General features: G+C 36.9%; 1 protein-coding gene across 3 annotated transcripts in view; it reads left to right on the forward strand.

The window, feature by feature from the left end:
• Nucleotides 1–17,494, forward strand: part of PKIA (cAMP-dependent protein kinase inhibitor alpha) — a 42,860-nt gene extending 25,366 nt beyond the window's left edge. For 2 of the 3 annotated variants that reach the window (XM_035546341.2, XM_035546340.2), the window contains exons 2-3: nt 10,127–10,304; nt 15,476–17,494. In XM_035546341.2, coding sequence (XP_035402234.1) covers nt 10,154–10,304; nt 15,476–15,555 — 231 coding nt within the window. In that variant the 5' untranslated portion in view covers nt 10,127–10,153 and the 3' untranslated portion in view covers nt 15,556–17,494. Of the gene's footprint in view, nt 1–1,540; nt 1,685–1,792; nt 1,875–10,126; nt 10,305–15,475 lie in introns of all 3 variants that reach the window. The other variant, XM_035546339.2, reaches the window with a different exon arrangement.
• Nucleotides 17,495–18,198: the final 704 nt, after the last annotated feature.

The raw sequence follows: 18,198 nt of genomic DNA on the forward strand, positions 1-18,198 counted from the left end.
CATCAGTTTTCTCTGGGGCTGGGAAACATCTTTCCTCTTTCTACCTCAGTGCTGGGCTGACACGTAGCTCTCTATAGACATAACTGCTGCTGAGCATGCTAAAATGGACAAGGGGGAAAAAAGAGTATGACGTAAGATATTTCCTTTCGTTAAAATCGCTTTTGTATTTTTAGACCTTCCTTTGTCTGCTTAGTCTGGTGCATAATAATACATTTGGCCCTCTTGCGTTGACCGACTGATGCTTTAACAAGAGCCCTGTGTTTATATTGCTCTACATATTGTTACAGAAATAAATTAACTTAAGCTTCTCAAATGAGCCAGCAATGAGAAAACAAAACACGTTGGTTTACCCTTGCAGCAGCAACATAATGAGAAAAATGCCGTCCGAGGCTGGAAAAACTGAGTATTTCACAGGACAGTTTCTCAAGGGCAGCACAACGTTACCTCAAACAGCAAATGCAGCCCCACTGCATGGCATCCATCACGTGATATTAAAAACGTGGAGTCTTGCCCTAGGGATTTCTGAAATCAGCTTATGTTGTAATGAATGACAACTTGGAGTATTCACATACAGGTTTTTCCTCTTGATCTGATTAAATTTATAATGGACTTCATATACAAGTACTGTGGTTTTTTGTGTGTGTGTGTGTGTGTGTGTGTTTTTCCTGTCTGGTGACTTATTCTACAGTAGGTAGAGATTGTTATTTTTTTTCCTTTGAATGAAATAGAGTAGGAAAAAGAAAGCAATTAAGATTTTCTCCCCAGTGAAGAAATATATGGCTCTCATACACCTGGAGAACATCTGGCAAGAATATAGCAATACTTGAGATTTACACCTTCGTGTGCCAATGCAGGAGGTACGTCATCAATTTTGTAAGCAATATCGTTCTTTCTGTCCTCTAAGGTAGCTAGCAAAACTTTCCAGGTGACCGTTGTCTAATCTTATGGCAATAGTATCAGTGGTCCATTATAATGAAAGAGTAAAGTATTCCTGCTGGAAACAAGTCTAAAAAAAGCGCATGTGAGACGATTATTTCAGGAAGCCTTAAGTAGGCTATGCTGTTGCATAGCAACAGAAGCAGGCAGTCCTTAGACTCCAAAGCAGTCAGAGGACACATGGGAGCAGAATGCAGAAATGATGGAAACCTTGAAAAATGTAAGGCTGAGACTAAGGGAAACTGAAGTGAAGTGATATGCAATATAGAATGCGAATGTATCGTGGGAGAAATAATAAATTGAACTGCTTTTAAGTCAAACTGAAATGCTGTCAGCTAAACTGGGCTTTTTTTCTTTTTTTTTTTTTTTTGTAGCTTCTAGATAGTCATTAAAAAAACGGCAGAATGTCTGCTGGCTGGGAAAGCTAATTCAAATGTAAAGTAGATGTTAAGTGCCTACCACAAGAAAAAAAAATGCATGGAGATGTTGGATTTTTTTATTGACGAGCCAAAAGTTGATGAAATACGCTTTGAATGAAATATTGATTAAGGTATTGTGGCACAAATTGGTTATTATTAAAAAGCTATTTGTCTCACGTTCACAGGTCTCCAAGTTGGCCTATGGTATTTATCTAAGCAGATACTGAGAAGTACGGTGTCATTGGGTGTATTCTTGGCAAACTCCAAGCCTGCATGTGAAATGTGAGATCTCAGCAGAAGCACATTGTAGTTTAGCAACTTTGCAAGAGGTAATCTGTTTTTTATTAAAAGCAAATAAAGGAGCCAGTATTTAATATTTGGTAGCACGCAGTTGTGGATGATCGTGCCGACAAAAAGACAAATTTTCTTCCTTCCAGTGCTGTTTTTATCACTGCCCTAGAAGATACAGTAATAAGCTGAAGCTCTTCTGTTCTGGATGCTGCAACACATACTTTGATGGTGAGTCATGACTGCATGATTTTAAAAGGTAGTCACATGCAGTTGAGCTATTGCACCAGAACCTGCTGAAAAGATTAGTGATATAACAAATCTCTCCAGTAGATTAATGTATTAAAGATTTGAGGAAAGTGTCTTGGAAGGGGACTGTTTTTTAAAATGCTAAGAGAGAGTTTAAGGATTTATGAACTGGAGCATTTATGTATCTTGAATACTGTTAGCTAGACTATACATTGCACTGAAACATTAAAGAATCAGAGTAAATAGGTCTGGAAGAAACCTCTGAAAAGTGTCGATGCATCCTCCATTCCACACAGGATCAATGTATAACCCGTTTTAGATGTTGTCATGATACTGGTATTTAGACACTTTCTTTTTGTTGTTCTAACTGAATGCTTTCTTCTTCTTCTTATGTTATCTACAAGCTGATACTGTAAGATGCTGTAAACATATCAATCAAATTGTCAGAATGCAGAACATCACAAAATGCAAACTTTGATTCACTTGGGAATGGGAGCAATGTAACAAGAAGGATGACTATTAAGTGAAATCTCTTGCAGTGAGCTTAAAAGGCAGAAGGCTTTCTAAAATTATATTGAATGAGATTGTCTTAGAGGAAAACGGCATTGGAATGATAGAGTATTGCCTGGAAATACAGTATATGCTGTAAGTATGTTAGATTGTTGTCCAGTGCTGAGAAATGGAATTAGTCTATTCCAGGGAAGGATAATAAAAGTATTTTTAAGACAGAGTCATACAGGAGCAGGAAAGCAGTATCTGTTTTCATAACAAATAGGCTTCATGATATTAAAAACAGTCTTTTTCTTGAGTAGCAATAGAAGGATGCCATAAAAAGAATTATTTTTAAATATTGTAGGCACTGGACCACATTATCCTCTTATTGTAAGATGTCTGAAGTCTCTTCCCCTGCTTCCCTTCTCCTAAAATACATACAGTCTCCTCATTCAACTCAGTGGCCCTGTGTGAAGTCCTTGACTCAGATTAGCCCAAGGTTCCTCTTGGTAGAGTAGCTGGAGGGATCTACCACGGTGGAAGCTATCTTCCTGATTGTTCAGGTTTGACTAGTTTCTTTAACCAAACTCACAGTTCTCAAAGGCAATTGCTGCTTCCCCTCACCTGCTTTTTGTTTTCCTGGTATTGTCCCCCAGACAGAGTACCCTTTTGGATGATACCTCCCCACCTGAAGTCTGATTCTTCACACCCATATCGTGGGTTTTGTAATTCCACTGTATTCCTCCAACCCAGAAGATACATAGATAACTGTTGGCAGTGCTGGCTAATATCTTTTTGCTAATCATTACCTTTACTGACATTTTAAAATAATGAAGAGCAAGGTTCATGTTAGTTCTTACCCTTGCATAGCAAAGGTAGGTATTTGGTCAGTTTGAGTATATGTTAGTATGGCAGAGGCAGTCTGTTATTTGGCTTGTAGCTAGCTAAAGGTCATAAATCTTTGTGCTAGTTTCATTGTTCACCTTTAGGATTTGCAGAAACTATAGTGGATGGGTATTATTTTGGAATCTTCAGCCATTCAGATCTATAATTCAGCTGCATGTTTCAGCCATCAGAAGTGAATTGAAGTTTTCTTGCGCCATGGAACTATTTCTTAAAAAGCACAGCCAGGTTCCATTTAACTGGAAAAGTACACAACCGTGTGCTGCATGTTGTCTGTGTGCCATTTCTTGTTTGATTTTATATTTTACCATGAGAATCAAGTAGTCTTTTTTTTTTTTTTAAATCTCTCTCACTCGAACCTCAAAAGTATACTAATAAAGTAATAACTAGCAAGGTGTATATCTGCAGAGGAAAATCATATCAAGGGAGATAGGTCATTTGTGGATAAGCATTTAAATGTGCAGAATTTAAAAACTCAATAGACCAGAAAAATTCTTTTAGATCATCTAGAGTAGGTTGAATGTAATTTAACCTGCATATATAGTAAAGATCTCTGCTTACCTGTTGGACTTTTTTTCTACTCAGTAGGAAGAGATAAGCACATTGAAGATGCTAAGTTGCATTCATTCTAAAACAAATGCTTAATATGGATTGAATGAATCACCTCATATAAGTACCTACCTACATATGTATGCACCGGCATTTAAAATTAGTCAGTAAATCTCATTTTGTCCCTTCCAAAGTACTACGCTTCTGTCAAAAATTGGAAGTTTAACTTTGATAGCAAATCATTTATCTGAGTGGCTTCCACATTATCACCAGTAAACTGGTCGTTTAAAAAGTTCATAACAGTCTGCAGGTAATTCACAGTGCTATTTTGCTATTACACTTTCAGTTAAAAATTGGCTAAATCTTAAAAAAAAAAAAAAAAGTTGAAAGTTGCCTATAAGGATTACAGTGGTTCACAGTAGTCTAGTCCAAAAAATTTGCAGACTACCGATCAAGACAGTTCAGGTTTTTTGCTCTTTTTTTCCCCCGTAAAGCCATGTAGATACTGTTGTATGTAGCAGTGAATAGAGAAGATGTGGCTGTTTCAGAAACGCTCATTACAGTGCTTATAACAAGTTCTTGAAAAGAATAGGTATCAGAGACAGCTACGTTTTCTAATGAGAATTGTGTTGGTCAATACCTTTAATGTACTGTCTGTGCAGGTTTGCACTTGTGTGTTCAAGAGAAAGAACTTGCTTGCAGCATTAAAGGCAAGGTTAGGAAGATACAGAGATGCTTCATGAGCAAAGCCCACGTGACTTTCTTCCCTTCAGTAAAAGTCCTGCTGCATCTACTCTTGTTTCTGCAGAAAGGAAGATCGAACTGAAATTAAGTGGTAGATGAGAGACCAAATCCTTATGGTCATGGGAATCGTGGATTTTGCTCAAGCGTAGACAGAGTATTGAAATATCTGGCCTATAGTTCTGTAGATCTCTTTAGGCAGGCTATACTAAAACATCACTTTCCCAGAAGGGAAACATTGATTGTCTTTTTGAATGATCTCTTCACGTTTGTTGTGGGCTTAAGGGTATCCAACTTCATAATGCTTTTTTAATGCAGATTTAAAGCAGCTTCTGAATTTGTTCTGGTTGAAAAAGTCTAGGATAGTAATCTTTGTTCTGTTTTCATTGTCTTACCAGTTGAGTTTCCTTGTAATTTCCATTAAGGTATTTCCAGGACTAGGAGTACTATATATACTGTGTTCGCAGTAAAAATATGTAACTGTCAAAAAGGTAAGTGACCTATTGTACATTTCTCTTATAGAGGCAGTCACTTCAGAAGCATCAGACAAAATACATAGTCAGTTTTCAAGCTGAAGATTAAAATGCTGTGCAGCTCATAAGGTGGCATGGAAATTCATATTTTCTTTAAGTGATAGCCCTCTCACTAAAAGCTTGTTTGGCTTTCAGGAGTTAACACTGATTGCTCAACTGTGTGTCTGTGCAAAAACAGTGCTCTTCTATAGCAAGATAAATCATCTCTTGTGGAAAAAGTGTACTTCTATTTAATTGTTGCTCTGTTTCATTTGTTTTCAACATAGCAGACCATGAATTAGATGGAAATCTTAAAAGTGTGCAGGGTGCTGTGGAATAGAGCTATCTCCTCACTGGAAAGAGCCCTGTCTCTAAGCTAAGGCTAGATTTGGAACCAAAATTTATTTTAAAAGCATAATTATACACCTTCTCTAAAACAGACATGCTATTAAATGACAAGTTCTCTTGGCTTTTTTTGTTCTCTTATGAAAGCTGAATATAGATAATTATATTTAAATAATGTGCTGATCGTGATACAACATTTAGCAGCCAAAGCCTGAGAGAGTTTTATTTGAAAATCCTTTATTCAACCCCATCATTAAGCATGTATGGAGAAAGAGGAGGAGTAAACGTTGAAGGATTGTACCTCCTAGTCTTACACTGCAGCTTCACCAAGAAAATGGCAGCTCCCTGGTGCTAGTGGGCAACATATGACAAATCCTCTAGACAAGCCACATGTCAGGTGCTCATTCTTACTGTCATCTTTTTTAAAATAAAACATCCTTGCTAATTGATATATTTTTTTAATTAAATGCTTTTGTAGTTCTTCTAGGTAGATAGTCCCTTAAAAATATTAAATTCAGCAACTCTAGGTACTTATAGCCCACAAACTACAGAGGCTCAATTTACATTGGTATCTCACATAATTTCTGTTCTTTCACTTCCAAACTCTTGATAACAATGTCACCATGTAAAACCTTGTTTCACTGAGTTATTATGGGATCTAGTCAAACTGGGATTTCATTTGTGAAAGCTATCACTAAATTTTAGATTTTTTTAACTGTTCTTTCAACAGAGCTGAAGTACATAGAAGAAGGAAAACAGCTGCAGAAATTTGACAGTTACCTTAAGAAACTTGGTGGATGTGTTACATATAGCACGGAAATAGAAAACTTAACAGAGGAGTTGGATTGTGGAGTGTTCAGGGGGCCTTCTGAAAACACAAATACCGATTCGTTCTGTGTGTATTAAATAACACTGTTCTTGTCATCCTTCTTTACTCCTCCTGAGTTCTCCGGTTACTAATTCTACTCTTCATGATGCTTACCAGTAAAAACTATACATTCATGGGATATAGAAGTAGGTCCTTTGCAGGTTTACTTGTTATTTTTAAAAGTAACAAAGATGTGTTATTACACGGGCTAAAATCCAAGACAGCAAGTCTCCTGTGATCATACTATGCCTGTTTATTTTCTTCCTCTTCCTCATCCTCTATAATTGTTTAAGAGCCTACAAGAAATTTTCAGCACAACTTCCTTTGGGAGTAAGGAGTTGGGAGGTGAAAGAGACAGAAGTCAAGATACCCGTATTTCTAAAGTTTTATGAAACTAGGAAGCTGAGGAAAAGAAGGATGCTATATGAAAATCTCCAGTGCTGCGGTTCAAATTCTAAAGTTTTGTCATGCAGAATGCTGTGGGAAAGGGAAAGCGCAGCTGTGGCAGACTTCAGATGGTATCTTACCACTCACCACGTTTTCCAGCCCTGTGGCAGCAGGTTTCATTACGTTCTTATGCTCACACAACTGCTTTCTTGTTCCTGTTTCTGCTTTCTTTAGCTTGCTGGTTCAGTTGGCAGAAGCGGTAAGGTTTGCAGCCTTCTTGTTTCAGTTCAATACCATGCAGGAAAATACTGTTTTTACAACTTTAAATAAATAAACACTAGAAATAATGGGACCGGGACCACAATCTTTTATGCAGGAGTATCTGTCAATGCAATTAGGAAATTCAAATTACATTTCACAGAATTATTAGCAAACTCTATTCCTTCCACAGAGAATAAACAAAAAAGGTTTTTTGGAGTGAAGGGTAATTCCTTAATGACTGGTTCAGTGAATGTATTAGAGACTGCTGGGCATTGTGCCATTCACTGGAAGGGGAGCTCTCGGCTGATGTCAGTGGAGTTCCATATTTATGCAGTAATGTCTCAAGATAATGCCAATACACAACAGAATGGTGTTTGACATTTAAGAGAAGATGCAGACAGGAAAACTTGGAAGTGTTAATAAAAGTATGTTTGGTAACATTATTTTTTTGATCTGAATGTTGTTAGTAATGCCATATTGAGCCTATAGAAAACAAGCCTTTAAAGGTTCTTCGCAAGCAGATTTTTCTATGGCTTTATAGCTTGTTTCATAGCTAAAATTAAATTAGCAAGCCTGAGAATTCCCCAGGTGCTCACCTTGTTTTATGGAGTGTTTCATGAAGAATATAATCTCTCCAAAGAGTATTCTGTGCAGTGCAAACTTTGTACAGTCTGGGGAATTGCTCACGGAGTACAGCATTCCTCGTCTTGCTGCCCTTACAGCTGTATAGCCTGTTTCATCTCAGCCACAGACTTCTCTGCTCATTCTGTTCCTGATGGACTGATACGCAGCTGCCAAAGTTATGAAAGAATATTCTTCTGTGGTGTCTTTTTTGGTTAGTTTGGTTTGGTTTTTGTTTTCTTTCTTTCTATTTTTTTGTTTGTTTTTCACCCTCACTAAATGATATCAGTAACTTGGCAGGAGTGGTAGCAGTGATGACTTTGGACACATGCTATACTACTGACAAAATCCAAGCTGCACACTGCTGACTTACAGGTCTTGTACCTCCTTTTCTACAGGCCCACTGCAATAACAGGAATGAACAAACATAACTGCAGTAAGTTTCACTTCAGACCTTTTGCATTCTGATCTAGCTGGATGATATTTTTCAGGGAACAGGTCCTCACTGTTTCTCTTCACTTTTGGATGTTACGTGCTTCATTACCCCATCGTTGATATATTTGGTGCCTGCTGTGCCTCGGGGGAAGAACAAATGGTAGATGTCTCATTTCCTTCAGTATTCTTGCAGTGTTTCAAAAAGGGAGCACAGGAAGAAATGTGCATACTCTCATGCTCATGAAGGCATTTGTTAATTGAGAGGCGCCACACCATTTTATGTTTGTCAGGCAGGCTTTCAGTCAGTGCTGACCTCTTTCACTTCCCTGGATGCTTGTTGTTAGGTTTTAGCTTTTTATTTTTTTTTAAGTAGTTTCCCGTTTCGTAGTGATTGTTCATAGGATAAAAATTATCCCGTCGGCCATCCAGTGTTTGACACGGGACACCAAAGCTTGATAGCCCTGAACTTCTTTTTAAATACGTCACTCTTGCAATGATACTTGATATAGTTATATTTAGTCTAAATAAAATACTGTTTAGAACCCTTTTTTGACTTCTCAGACAGCTCCTATGTACACCCTCAGACAGCTGACTGAAGTTTGGGAGGTAAGGAATAGTATGAGGATGAAGAATGGTCAGAATTTGTGAAGATTGTTCAGAACTAAGTGTGGGAATGAGTTGGCTGTTGTTGTGTATCTATTTAAACGAGAGTTTATATAAAAAAAAATGTTTTCTTTTTATTTAAAGAGAGAAAGTCAAATCTTTTGCTGCTGCTAGTGTTTGATGACTTTAGGGGCTTCTTCAGTGTCCAGTGAGTGCATATAGTAGGATCTGGATAAAAACATTTGTACACTCTATGCAAATGTGAATATTAAGCTTCTCTGGAAATAACAGCTAAGCCTTCTCAGTGCATGCAGTTGCGTGCAGTGTTTCCCTTATGGCCATTTTCTCTCTCTGCAGTGTACAAAACCAGAGAAGTACTGCTTAGAAATGAAGGCTGTGGGGGTGCTGCTTCTGTTCCATGGTTCCCTAGTGCTGCTTTTCTTCAGAGTGCTGCTCTACCAGAAAGCTTCCCTGATCTCCCTCCTACATCCAAACATAAAATGTGAGGGATGTTGCATTTGAAGCATGGTAATCTAGTTTTTTGCAGAAAGCCTTAGACGAATGCAAATGGAACTACAGTAAAAGTGGGATCAGCAAAAGAACGTGTTCTCCCTGCAAGGTTTATAGTTACATTTCTATAATTTGGGGAAAATAAAAATAAAAATAAATCCAGTAGGTTAGAGCTATAGCAGATATTCCAGCAGGGATGCATATCTTACTGAGTGTGAAATACAAGCTTCCTTGTATCTTTGGCAGATCTCACATCAAGGTGTATCATCACATTATTCCATAATGACATGAGAAATATTTATTTTCCAATGGAAAAACAGTTCTGAGCTATATCTAGGTTACAGAGCCTAGCTTTTTAATCCTGCATTAGTTTAGCTCTTCTTGTACTTGGTTAGCCTGTCTGCACTCATCTCAGTGACTTTATGGTAACACATTGACCTTGGTGCAGCTACCACACAAAAATAAATTCATTGAGTCTGAAGAAGTGTATATACAATGCTGAAATTAACTGTACTACAGGAAAGGAAAATGCAGTAAACATCTCTGTGCCTGTGCACAAGCATGCAGGTCTGCATGCAAAGTGATTTGTACTTTCTTAATCCTTATGCTCTGCTTTTGTGCAGAGGAGAACTTTGTTCCACCCCCTACCTACCTCCTAGTTCCTAGCTAATATCAAAAGCAGAGACAGCTCTATAGAGAAATTATGTTGCTGAGGTCATTGCTTTTATAAAGTACTCACTAGCGTTTTCTGAAGTATATGATAAATGAAGTTGTTTAAAGTACTGCTGAATACAGATTGCATAAAATCCACACACGTTTTTTTCTTTCCACTCTGTTTCTGCTCTAGTTTCTCCAAATGTTTAGATTGAGGCATCTCCTTTTGTTGATTGCTCTATATACCCAGTCTACTCCACAATGAGAGCCCTCTAGTTCTTCTATTCTCCTTTCATAACATCATCTGTTTTTCTGGTGTTCTGAGTGTTGGTATTTTCTTTTCTTTCCTCCAGGTACTGCTATGTGGATATTTGTTAGCAATGACTGATGTGGAATCTACATATGCAGACTTTATTGCTTCAGGAAGAACAGGTAGAAGAAATGCACTACATGACATACTTGTGTCCTCTCCAGGTGGGAACTCTAGTGAACTAGCCTTAAAGTTATCAGAGCTTGATATAAACAAAGCAGGTGAGTACATTTTGGTCTTCTAATATATTTATTTAAGACTTAAGATGAAAAAAGTAGTACACAAAAAATGGCTTATGTGCATACGTTATTCCCTTGTCCCTCAACAACAATATTTTTTTCTGAAACTAATATGAGCAGGGGTTGCCTGCAATAAGAAGCCCAGTTTTCATAAAAGAGAAGGGTACTTATTTGCAAACACAACATATTACTAAAACAAGAAAACTCTTTCTGCAGTGAGTGGCTAGCGCATGTCCATGTTAGGATAAATTTTATAAAAAATTAAGTATAACAAAGAAAATAAGGAAGTCTTAATTAATACCCAACTTTTCATAGTATCCTTTAAAGGAAGCTCCTTGGTTTGAAGCTTGTAGGAGAGGCCATGTGTCTGCTTAAATGTTTGCAGAGGTTAGTTTTGTTTTCATCTGCCAGAGGGACAGATCAATAGCAATCCATTGATGTTTCTTTCATTTGTATCTTTGTTTCCAGATTATGTTGATGCTTTGTCCTTCTTTTAAGGCAATTAGCTCTTATGCAATCTTATATCTTACTCCACCTCTAATGTTAACAAAATTTTAATGCTGGTCATGCACCTTCAGCTGAGAGAAAGGAGGGACAGTGTATGGTGAAAGGCTTTAGATTAAATAAAAACAGTAATATGGCTGTGTATTTATTTTAATGTTATTTGGGCGGACGTTAATGAATGGAGCTCTCAAATACTTGAAAGGCCTTTTCAGATTTTGGGAAAGGAGTCTTAAGCTTATTTTAATAACAGTAGAAGAATAGACACAGCAAAAAAACAAACTGTTGATAAGCAGACGTCCTCTTTTGTGCACATATTTTTCTGAGAGAAAAAGGCAAGAAAGAGTTCTGAGAGGCAATCTCATCACTGGACAATCAGATGTGGTAGTAAGATGTTCAGATGGTTGTGGTGCCGTTTGGAGGGTGGTTCTTTTTTGGCTTTACCAGACTAACATATATCCTAGGTCATTCATTCTGCTGTTGCCCTTGGGCCTATAGCTTCTAGATGCATGTGCTTCTAGTTCTGCAGGGCACTTATTTTTCCTTCTGTTTAAAACAAAAAGTGTTATTAATACATGAGCATGCATTTAGGTGTGACTATTTGTTCTAATGTGTGGATATGTCTCAAATGTTGGACAAATACACAAAGTAGGTGGTATTTGACTTGCATAGTGCCAACCTTCCTTCCTGCTTTATTTCTTCAGTCTCAAATTTACACTTACCAAAATTATTTTCCAAATGGACAAGATCAAACATACACACAATTCCTACTTTTCAGTTAGCTGTTAGGATTGATTATTAGCCAGAACTGTGTTCTTTTGTGAGCTATAAAAAGAATGTGAGTTTGTACTTGTAATATATGTCAGTATGCATTTTGCACATGCAGTTAGCTCTGTAGCATTGAGAATGGTTTAAATAACTGTTATCCTAAACGTTAATACATAATTCAGGAGTCTTTTTTTTTTTTTCTTGCAGACCTTTTTTGCAGCTTGGGTAACCATTGCAGAAAATTGGGTAATCATTGGAGAAAAGCTTGGGTAATCATTGCAGAAAAGTATACAGAGTTGCTCATAAAATTACATTAGGTGGTAGATACACAAAAATGCCAGCATACTTCTTTGGGAGTGCAGTTTTAGTTAGACATAATGAAAATATACTTAACGTTTGTATTGTTAGTACACCTTGGTGCCAGACAAAAGCCTCCAAACCACAAATATTGGAAAATGCATTGCATTATCATTCCTATGAGTATTACTGTATTATCCTGTCATGTCCTTCCAAACTGAAGAGAGGATGAAAAATATTTTGCATCCCCAATTCCAGTTCAGATTACGTTAGGGCTTGAGGGATGTAGATTTGCATCACACCTGATGGGGTTAAGAGAAAAACAAATGCTTATTTCTTTCAAGGTATATGTCAATGAAACACCTTATGCTAAGTGGTACCTAATTATACAAATACATACACCAAGTTTTGATTCTTTTTTTCTTTTTATCTTATTTTTATTACAGCTATATACATCTTGCAAAAATGCAAGCACAGTTGCACAATTTTCAACTGCACAGACTAATGACAGAGTAGGATAATGCAGATAAAGAAGAAAAACAAAGGTATTATAAAATATATGTAAATTAAGCTACCCAAGCATATTTAGTATATCCACTTTGAAAAGCATGCAGATACATTTCCTGTTAAGACCAGAAACAGCTTTGAACAACAATAGGCAGTGAGGCCTTGTTCGAAGACAATGAATTTTCTGTCATGCACTATTTGATACCTGAAGTGAGTGGTGGTTGTCCCCTCAGTGACAAGCCAATTACAGCTAAACAAAAGTTGGCTGCATATAATGGCTGTATAATATTCTCTTTTCAGAACAATTACAGTATTCTTTGTCCATAATAAGTTAACAACCTTCTAATATCCATATTCATGGAGTAAACATATCTACCAAAGAGTGTACTTCAAAATACAGGTTTCAGATTCTCTTTGGCAATGCATTTTATCTGAACTTAGTAGAAGCCCAGTGTACATCTGATGAGTAGAAAAGTGCAATAAAAATCATGGGACATCTTTATCCTTAGTCTTGACTGAAGGGAAGAGAAAGATTTTGGTAGGGAAGTCATCAGATACTCCAGATACCTACTTAACTTTCTCTCTGAGTATACACTGCAACTCCAAGAAACTTTATGTTCAGACTATCTTAGAGGTGATCATAGCTAAATAATGTAGTAAGGTGAAAATATAATGAAGAATGAAGACCAATCTCTGCAAGTTTAATCTCTAAAACAAGCTGCTAGTTTTCCAGGGGTCTGCAGATATGCCAGAGAATTCAGTGCAGAACTGGGAAGGAGGCTTCCTTGTAAGAGCTGTGGTGGTCCAGCCATCTACAAAAAATGGGGATAGTGGAGGTGTTACAGTACCGCACTGGAATGAAGGACTGATTGTAGAAGTTTGTCATTAAAAGTGATTTAAGATCATAGTAGAAATGTTTAAGGTGTAACCTGGAGAGAAAAAAAAAAAAAGCTGGACATTAGCAGAACTAATAACTGTTGCTAGCTAACCAACTCTCACAACTGTACTATGACTTAAAGTATTTTATTATTTGGCAAGGGTTTGTTTTGTTTTAATACTATCTGTTGGAATCAAAATGCTGCATAAAAATCACAATTCTTTCTTCTAAGAGATTATAGCAATCATGTTTTGAAGGAAGAATAGTTCCAGAATGTGTTTAGTGAATTTTTGGATTCTCCAAGCCTCTTTTAAGTTTTTTAGTAAGGGAACTGTGTCAGCAGAAGACAACTTTGTAGTACCAAGAAAGTGTATTGTAGATTAAATAGATGTAGACTTGAGAGTTTTTCAATGAGTTTATGAGAGCTTACTTGTGAGGGGTGACTTTGAAGAACTGGCAGATTAATTAACTAGTGCTCTTTCTTTAAATTTTTGTGCACTACATTTAATGTTTAGGTAGTGAAATGTCTAGACTTTGTGTCAAGGATGATTCTTCTTTTAAACACAAATACATGCAAGTATTTTTCTCTTGAGTTGTTGTTGTTGTTGTTCGTATTTTTGTTCTGCTTTTAAATAAAAATCCTTTCAGGAAAGCTTGAGTTGCTTGGATAGTATGAGGGGTATTAAAAACTCCTTAGTTGTCAGTATCAATAGAGGATGGAGCAGGTAAAAAGGAATCAAAAATGAAATTCCACTCATCTGTTCTTTTATAGTATCAGAACAAATGTAGGAGGCTTTGTAGAAAGTGCTTGGACAACTTGGGCAAAAGGGATTTCTATCCAATAGGAAATCATAGTGTGTGGATCAATCACTGGAAACCTTTGAGATGTGGGAGACAAGAAGGAGAAATAAGGAGAGTTTTCTTAGAAAGTGGATTGCAGAGCAAATTGTTATTTATAACTTAACTCTCAGCAAACAGAACAAACATCACTGTTTTAGTGGGTTAATCAACCTTCCATACAACTTCTCATCAGACTGAATTTGGTAGTTACCAATAACTTCAGAGGCAGTTTGCAGCATAAGTATTTAGTCCATTCACAAAACAGAGTTACCAAGTCCGAGTGTTTTGCAGTGTTCTTTTTTCCATTACCAATATGCTATTTCTTCTGTGTAGAAAAGAGAAGGTATTTACAGGGTTTGTTTCTATACGCAGAAATAAGGCTGTAGAGGCACAGTTTAATTTAAAATGAGGAAATGATAAATATCTGTGCTGAGAATCCTGCCCTTACTCTAAAGACCTGGGTTCAAATAGTACAGTAACCTATGAAAAAAGGTATAGACTTAAAAATTAAGAGGAACTACTGCCTCTTCTTTGACCTCTTGCAACTTTGTCCATGGAATTGTCTTCTCTTAACTTTCATGTTAAGCCAGATCAATGCAAATGATTCAGAATTCCTCCAAGATACAGGGTACATCTAAATCTTTAAATTATTTCTTTCCTGTTACGTACCGATACCTAATTATTGTAACATTCAGAGATCTGTGGCATATTAGCACATAGCTTTCAGTCATCTGGACCTGCTAGGTCTTTAATCATTAGGCAGAAGATAGGGTACAATACAGTACTTTGCATATAGGTACTTAGAGACCATTGTCAAGTAACCGATTAGCTTTCTGTAGACAGGCTTTGAGTTGTCTGCTCACTATGTCATTGTGAGATGTTTTCTATTTCTCAGATCGTTCTGTGGTTTGCAGTGAGACAGCTGGGCTGAAAGCCTTGGGGCATGGCACTGAAAATGAAGGCAAAGGATGAACAGAGCTTTAACAAACTACTGCGCATATTGAAGCTCCACCTCTTTTTAGTAAATTCTGTTCAAACTTGGTGTGATGAGGCTTTTCTCTTCTATTGTCATAGTACTACAGTAAATAAATTGTCAAAAATATACAGATATTTTAACTTCTTTCATTTAGAACCACTTTAGGTGTGTTCTTGAAATGACAGTGGCTGATGGAGCTAGGGATTTGTTTTTGAAGTCATAGTATGAGTATTGTAGCAGTAAAAGGTTTTATATTCAATGCAAGATTTTTGTTTTGTTTCAGTTGATTTACTTTGTTTTGAGACTGGTGGAAGAACAGTTGGGGTTCTGGAAGCAAGATTTCTCTGTTCTAGGGTGGATCACTCATCCTTTTGTTGTATCTTATAGAAGGAGAAGGAGATGCACAACGAAATCCAAGTGAGCAAACGGGGGAGGCCCAAGGGGAGGCAGCAAAGCAAGAAAGCTGACATCCGACTTTGACCGACTGGAGCAACTGCTGGATGTTTTCAGGCTACAAGAGCATGCTGGAACAAATTTGTTTCCATGAGCAAGCTGGTGGAAAAGCAAGTGCATGTGTCTTCACTGCTGGAACCCAGTCAACACAATGCTAAAAATGGGGGTACAAGCTGTGGCAGAAGACAGAATTTTCTCTACCTCTGTCATTAGCAATGGTTGAACATGCATTGATTTTTGGGGTAGTGTCATCAGATGGATCCCTTCATAATGACTACTTGATGGGAACACTTTTAGAAAGTAGAACAAACAGGTAAATCTTGTAGCAAATGGCCTTTGAAACATCAGAGGATCTAATAGTGTATCTTAAGCAAAGGCTTGTGTGATCCTCAGAGTTTAAAATTCTCTGGCCAAAGTGTTCACCCATTAAAAGAACTGTAAAGAAAGCACTGTTTTTAGAACTTTGCGTCTGTTTTACAGCTCTGTTATTTACAATGGTTTTTGTATTGTATGACTTAGATGCTCCACACTGCCCCTTCTCAACTGCTTATGAAGAATATTTCTGTTACTGTGAATTTTTCTACCACGCGTTTTGAAAGGGCTGTTTTTTTTGCATAATGTGGTGATGTGCACATGATAGATTTAAAACGTCAACCGCTAAATTGATTATGCCTAAACCTAAATGACTCAGCAACACTCTAATTTGTTACTAGATAAGCCTTCAAAACGATTCATTAATGTGAATACTTCGGTGTGTTTTGTGTCCTTGGTACATTTTTGCCACTTGCCTGTAGTTAGTTGCATATCAGAGACTCAAATCGAATCTTTGATGTTATTCTTCCCCATTTTCTAATTTTACTCCCAATTTCTTAATCTTTCTCCAAGCTATTTTTTTAAAATGTTAGTCCTAGTATTTTATTGTAATGGTAGTTTTAAGAATACATTTATAACCTTATATGGGTTAAAATTCAAACAAATTCCATGGTGCTAGAGATTTTTCTGGTTCACATTGTTAAAGATGGTCCTTGTATACACATGGGAAAATAAGTGGCATAGGTTATGGCCAATTATCTATTCTGGAATGAGTTTTAGATCGCAGGATAGTCCAAGTAGTGGATCATCAACCAGGTCCAGCCAGGGGAACTACCTTTTTCTACTCCTTGGCTTTGCCTCAGTTGAGCAGGCTGTTGAGTTTGCACATCCAGTAGCCTGTTTACTGATGTACCAGACACAGCCAAGTGCTAGAAGAAGCTGCCCCAGCAGCCTTTTGGTCAGGTTGTGGAAAAGGACGTTGAAAGAGTTAGAAGCTAGCACCCAAAATACTAGATTTTTCCTATTTCAGCAATTCCAAAATGGCAGTCTGAACTGGACATTTACTGAAATACCAGGTTAGCTTGTCCATCCAGGGGACTCCTTAAAATACCCATAAATTAATAACCTATTCTGCCATAGCTGTGCTGATTGATTTCCTTCCCACCCCTGCCCCAGCAGACAAGGCCATACATGAGGCTGAACTCTGCAAAATGGGGCAGTTATACTTGCGTGTGACTGAGGTGAGAAAAGAGAGTGACTGACTAGTAAACCATGGCAATCACATAAGTACCAATCGCAAAGTCAGAAGATTTTTTTTCTTTTTATTAACGGGAGGTGATGTCACTTTCTTTATATATAATTATATATATATTATATATATTTTTGTGTTGTTGTTGGTTTCAAATGTTATGCACTTTTTAATGTTTGTAAACTTTTACTAATGAATAGTGTGATTGCTTCCTGAATATATTAATCATCAGTTAACAAAACATATTTGTGGCCACAGTTATTTGTTTCTACCATATGTATCATAGTATTTGTCACATGAAATTCTTTTGTGAGATGTGTGGAGAAAAAAAAAACACTTCTGATCAGTATTATGAGCTCATTTATTAATGTTAATAAAAAAACAAGCCAGCAGTATGCCTGTGGTTCATTAGTGTAATATTAATTTTCACCTCTTATTGTTTGGAAGCTGAATGCCTCGCTGTCTTATTAGCTGTCAATTGCCCTATATTCTTGGTAACAGAAGTTGTCCCTTTGCTTTGAAAATATTGTTACCCTTGAACTATTTATTCATTTGTTTCTCCTGGTGTTCCTTTCAAAGTTAACACATTATTATTGATTCCCCCCACCTCTACCTTGATCTTGTATCAGGTCTTCAATAAAGAAAACGACTGGTTGTCCTTTTGTCCTGGATGACTAGTTAGCATCAATCTAACAGTAACATAAGAAGGAAATAAGATTATGGGGCTTTATATACATGAAACACCATCAATAAATTTTCATGGAAAAAGTTAATGGAATAAGTAATACAGTACATTAAAGTGTTGCTTTTTTCCTTATTTTCCTTACATGCTTTTCTTTCAGTACATTTTTTCTTCTTCCTAAGTCTTTACTGTTGTGAAATAAAATACATTTCAGGTTTTCCTCTCTGCTTTCTACCTGTTTATTCCTTCTGTTTCTCTTCTTGTTTTCCTTTGTGTTTAAAGCAAATATGGAGGCCTTCACTATTTCTTGATGTATCTCTTTATGATGGAAAATAGCATTGTTAATTTTAGTAGAGTAAAAGGCTGCTTATGTTCCTCATTCCCTGAGAAGTATATGAGTGCTTCCTTTATCAG

The sequence above is a fragment of the Cygnus atratus genome, chromosome 2 (genome assembly GCF_013377495.2).
Source record: "Cygnus atratus isolate AKBS03 ecotype Queensland, Australia chromosome 2, CAtr_DNAZoo_HiC_assembly, whole genome shotgun sequence".
Taxonomy (NCBI): Eukaryota; Metazoa; Chordata; class Aves; order Anseriformes; family Anatidae; genus Cygnus; species Cygnus atratus.